Source organism: Numenius arquata, chromosome 21 (genome assembly GCF_964106895.1).
Source record: "Numenius arquata chromosome 21, bNumArq3.hap1.1, whole genome shotgun sequence".
Lineage (NCBI taxonomy): Eukaryota > Metazoa > Chordata > Aves > Charadriiformes > Scolopacidae > Numenius > Numenius arquata.
The window spans coordinates 4,998,678-5,003,291 of NC_133596.1; the positions used below are offsets into that span (position 1 = coordinate 4,998,678).

At 46.6% G+C, this 4,614-nt stretch overlaps 1 protein-coding gene across 4 annotated transcripts in view; it reads right to left on the reverse strand.

The window, feature by feature from the left end:
* Positions 1-4,614, reverse strand: part of SRRM1 (serine and arginine repetitive matrix 1) — a 20,583-nt gene that overhangs the window by 14,778 nt on the left and 1,191 nt on the right. For 2 of the 4 annotated variants that reach the window (XM_074162010.1, XM_074162013.1), the window contains exon 2: positions 1,942-2,031. In XM_074162010.1, coding sequence (XP_074018111.1) covers positions 1,942-2,031 — 90 coding nt within the window. Of the gene's footprint in view, positions 1-1,941; positions 2,032-4,376; positions 4,443-4,614 lie in introns of those variants that run through there. The other 2 variants (XM_074162014.1, XM_074162011.1) reach the window with 2 other exon arrangements.

Sequence of the window (4,614 nt, forward strand, 5' to 3'; positions counted from 1 at the left end):
AGAGCCAGGGGAAACAGAACATTTTCAGAACAAGCCCTTTCACTAAACATACAAGCTCACAGTACCTTGAATTCTTTCACACTGACTGAATTGTATGCTGCTACATACATTATTATCCCGACCTAGTTTTGTTTTTTGCCATTAAGTCTTTTTTTTTGTCTAACATATACTTTTCTCTCCCTCATGAGTAGCTAGAATTAGGACCTAAAGATGGTAAGAAAAGTCAAAAAACAGTAAATTTCTAGTAAATGTTAGTAAATACTAGCTAGACCAGACAGCAAAAAAAAAAAAAAACCAAACCAAAAGCAAAACTACACCACTGTTCACTCCCTTCATGTAATTCAGTTTCCAGTAAATAATGAAATCCACTGAATAATAAAGCAACAGCCTTGATTCAGCTCACTAATTCCCCTGACACTTGCCCACCAGGACTTCAACCACTTTGGAAAAATCATTAAGCATTCAGATTTAGATAATTCAACCATTCCAAATTGCTTAATTTCCAAGATCCTTACCCAAGATGAGAGCACACTCCAGTCCTCTAAAGTAACAAACACTTGCTAGAGGTTTTATTGATCCCTTTATCCCTAGAAACTACAACCACGTAATTACCTTTTTGGAACAGTATGAATGAAACAAGCTGTTAGTTCTATCTAACTCTTTGGAATGCAATTCTTTCAGAAATGAGTTTTTGTCATTAACAAAACCAAAGACCCTCTCAACAAAAGCTCTGCACTCAGCTCTGCTGGGTCCTCCACCACAGTTATCTCAGCAGCTTCATCAGTTGCTTCCTCTGAAGGGTTAGGGCCAAAAATGTCGCATGAAAGACCAGCTCCACACTTTGAAATCAAATGTTTACTAATTATGTATCTACCGACAGCAACTACCCTGGTTGCATCACTTCAACACCCACCTGAGGAATGCACCCTCCCTAACAATCAACAGGTAAAGACTTTCACAGGGCAAATGACTGCATCTAAGCAAGGAACCCTAAACTGAGTTTTCTGCAGCTCTCGGCTTCTTTCCACTGCCCTAGAGACTGTCACTACACTAACTTCACCTCCACCTACAGGATAACCAGTACGCATTCCCAACACACTACTCTAGAAAACCTGAAACAACAAAGAAACAGCACCTGAAAAAAAGGGGGCTAGAGGGGAACATTCCAGGATGCCTAGAATTATAAATTACTTAACATCTCCTGGAAATCAGACTTCTTTTGAAGCTGTATTTTACATAAAAGCCTACCAGTGATATTTAGTACTGTAACTACATCATAGAACGGTTTGGGTTGGAAAGGATCTTAAAGACCACCCAGTCCCACCCCCTGCCCTGGGCAGGGACACCTCCCACCAGACCAGGTTGCTCCAAGCCCCCTCCAACCTGGCCTTGAACCCCTCCAGGGATGGGGCAGCCACAGCTTCTCTGGGCAACCTGGGCCAGGCTCTCACCACCCTCACAGTGAAACATTTCCTCCTGACACCTCATCTCAATCTCCCCCCCTTCAGTGTCAAACCCTTCCCCTCGTCCTATGGCTCCCCTCCCTGATCAAGAGTCCCTCCCCAGCTTTCCTGGAGCCCCTTTAGGGACTGGAAGGGGCTCTAAGGTCTCCCTAGAGCCTTCTCTTCTCCAGGCTGAACCCCCCCAGCTCTCTCAGCCTGTCCTCACAGCAGAGGGGCTCCAGCCCTCACAGCATCTCCATGGCCTCCTCTGGCCCCACTCCAACAGGTCCACATCCTTCTAATGTTGGTGGCCCTAGAGGCAGCACTGCAGGTATATTACTACTGTATCCTTTATGCTCAAGCAGATATTCCGAATATCCTCCAGTATAGTTTTAGAGGAAAAGACATTCCTGTATGTACCATTTGATACCCAACCACTCCACTGAGAACTGTCTTGGATTCAGGTGTCTTACTTCCTATCTCATCCTAATCAACTTACCTTCTTTTCTAAGCATTCTGCAAATTTCAACTGCTTCAACAGCTTCTTCTGCTTGTTGCTGAAGCGATTGTCCTGTTCTGCACTTGTTCCCTAAAGCAGAGGAAATAAGTTTTTTAGTCTATGTGACATCCAGCCATCTTCAAAGTATTAGTTTCCCACATATTTGCACTGGACAGTGCACAGCAACACCAGTCTTACCGTTCCGTAAGCAAATAAGCCTTTTCAGGTACCTTTCAATGTTAGCACTACAGTCTTCATCTACTGCTGAAGATTTAGGGGTAAGCAGGCTCCTGAGCTCTACAGTACACCTTAATCATATAATCTCCCTGGCATACTGCTTACAACTTAGAAGTACAGTAGTGACAAACTGCTATGAAAAGGACTTCTGTTTGAAATTTCAGATGGTATAAGCTCTTTTTCCTCTGTTCAAGAATAAAAATGTCCTATTTGTTTACACTGACTTCTACAAAACCTTTGGGTAAACCTCTCTGAAGCAAATCAGCCAACACGAAGCCAGCGAGAGTACAAAGAATACTATTTTATTGATCATGCTCTGTTAAAGTTCACCAACTCGTTCCACTTTCATGAACAGAAACTATAGGTTAATTCATTTGGAATTGAAAGGCTTGAAAGTCCAGTTTTGGAAAATTTACTTGCACAGAGGTAAACAGAACCACACAGGAACAAGAGCATGTGCAGAACTGCATCCAAATAAATACTGATGACTTGTTAATGATTCAAAACAAACCCACAGTTCACATGTGAAGCGAAGTTTATTCAGGAAACCAACCTGACTGATAGAAAACATGGGAATTTAATACCTGCAATTTCCTACGCAGAGAAAAAGGGCTTGAATACCAGCAATAATACAAACTGCTAAGAAACCAGAAGATAATAAATAAGAAGCAGCTCAAATTCTAAGGTAATCTAACCACTTCACTTGATCAGAAAGCCCCTTGAATTCGCATCGTAACGTGCCAAAAAGTCATCAGATATTGAAAGGAAATGAAGGCAGAGAGACAAAATAGTTTGTGCTGACTTTACAGAAGTGTGAAGAACTGAAAGAATTATTAATAGCTTTAATGATAAGGCAAGTCCAAGCGGCTGCTCTGCTGGACTTCTGTATTTTCCACAAGAACTTTGGGTTCTTCTGAACGCAGAATAAAACCAGACCAGAACACTGTTTTACAGCCCCGTTTCAGATCCATGTTGCTTTTGTTTTTATAAACAGTGACCTTTCACAGACCAGTTTAAAAGAATATTAGATTTATAATTCAGTGTTTTCAGTCCCAGTAATATCAAATATCAATTGCAATGTCAATTACAACTACTTGATTTGTAACCTTTTTTAGCAATCGTATTAGATAGAATAAGTGTAGATTTAATTTGTAATTCTTTTTCTCAGACTAGTATGTTAACACAAAATTGAATTAAGTGAAGGCTCATGTTGTAAAAGCATCCTAGTTGCAGGAATAGAAAATAATAGGGCTGAACAGGTGCATGAATCTTGGAAAATTAAACTGGTTTTCAAAATTATCAACAAAGCCTTTAAAATAGGTTCATTCTAATTAACGGGAAAAAAAGGCTGAAAGGAAATATACCCTAGGTAGGTTACTGTTTAATAGTCTCTGCAGAAAATACAGCACAGCTGTGAGAAAATAAAAACTCAATGATTAAAAAAAAAAAAAAAAACAAAAAACAAACACCAACTTAAAAATAAAGTGTAACCTCTTTTCACTTTGAAAACATTTAACACCCTTCGTGTCAGTTTGAAAATTTCTCCCTTTAAAAAAAGGGCGGCTTGTTTATTTGATTTGAATGCTGACACCAAAGTGCATTTCACTGCAAAATCGGGTTCACCTCCCACCTGCCCCTTTGCCTTTTTTCCTCACACCTCCCCGCATTTCAGGGCCGTCAGAATTCAGCCCTGACACAGGCCCGCACGGGGCAGGCCCCGGCTCGGCGAGACCTCTCTTCCTCCGCCGGGGTCAGAGGCCCGACCGCCCCGAGGCCTAACGCAGGAACCGGCGGTCCTAGGCCGCACCGGGCGAGCGCGGCCCTCGAGGGCGCCGAGGGAGGCCCATGTGCCCCCGCCGCGCTCCGAGCAACCGGCGAGCCCGGGCCCAAGGCGACCAATCCTCTCCCAGCCGCTTCCTTCCCTCTCCCGTAGCCCCCCGGCGCGGCGGCCTCGCCGATGGGCCCAGCCGCACCGGCCTCCTTCCCGCCGCCATTTTCTTCGCGGCGGCTCCTCACAGGAGCCTGCGCAGGGCGGGGGCGGGGGGGGGCACGGCGGCGCTTCCCGGGGGAGCGCGGCGCCAACGGCTTCGCCGGCGGACGGCGGGGCCCGCAGCGGCCCGGCTCGGATCCGCGTCCCCCACCGGGGCTGCCAGGCCGTTCTCCCCACCCGCCCGGCCCCCCCTGAGGCCGGCACTTACGCGGAAGAACCCCGCGTCCATCTTGCCTCCTCCGCCTCCTCCTGGTCGCAGCGCGCTGCCGTCCCGGCGTGCACCGCGCGCCCGCGAGCCCCCTCGCACGCGCGCCGCCGAAGGGGCGGAGCCCGCCCCGCCGCAAAGGCTCTCCGTCGCCTGCCCATTGGCTGGCCGCCGCGGCGGAGGGTCGGTGCGCGCGCGGGGGACGGCCAATCAGAAAGCGCGGCGTTCCGCCGGGGCGAGG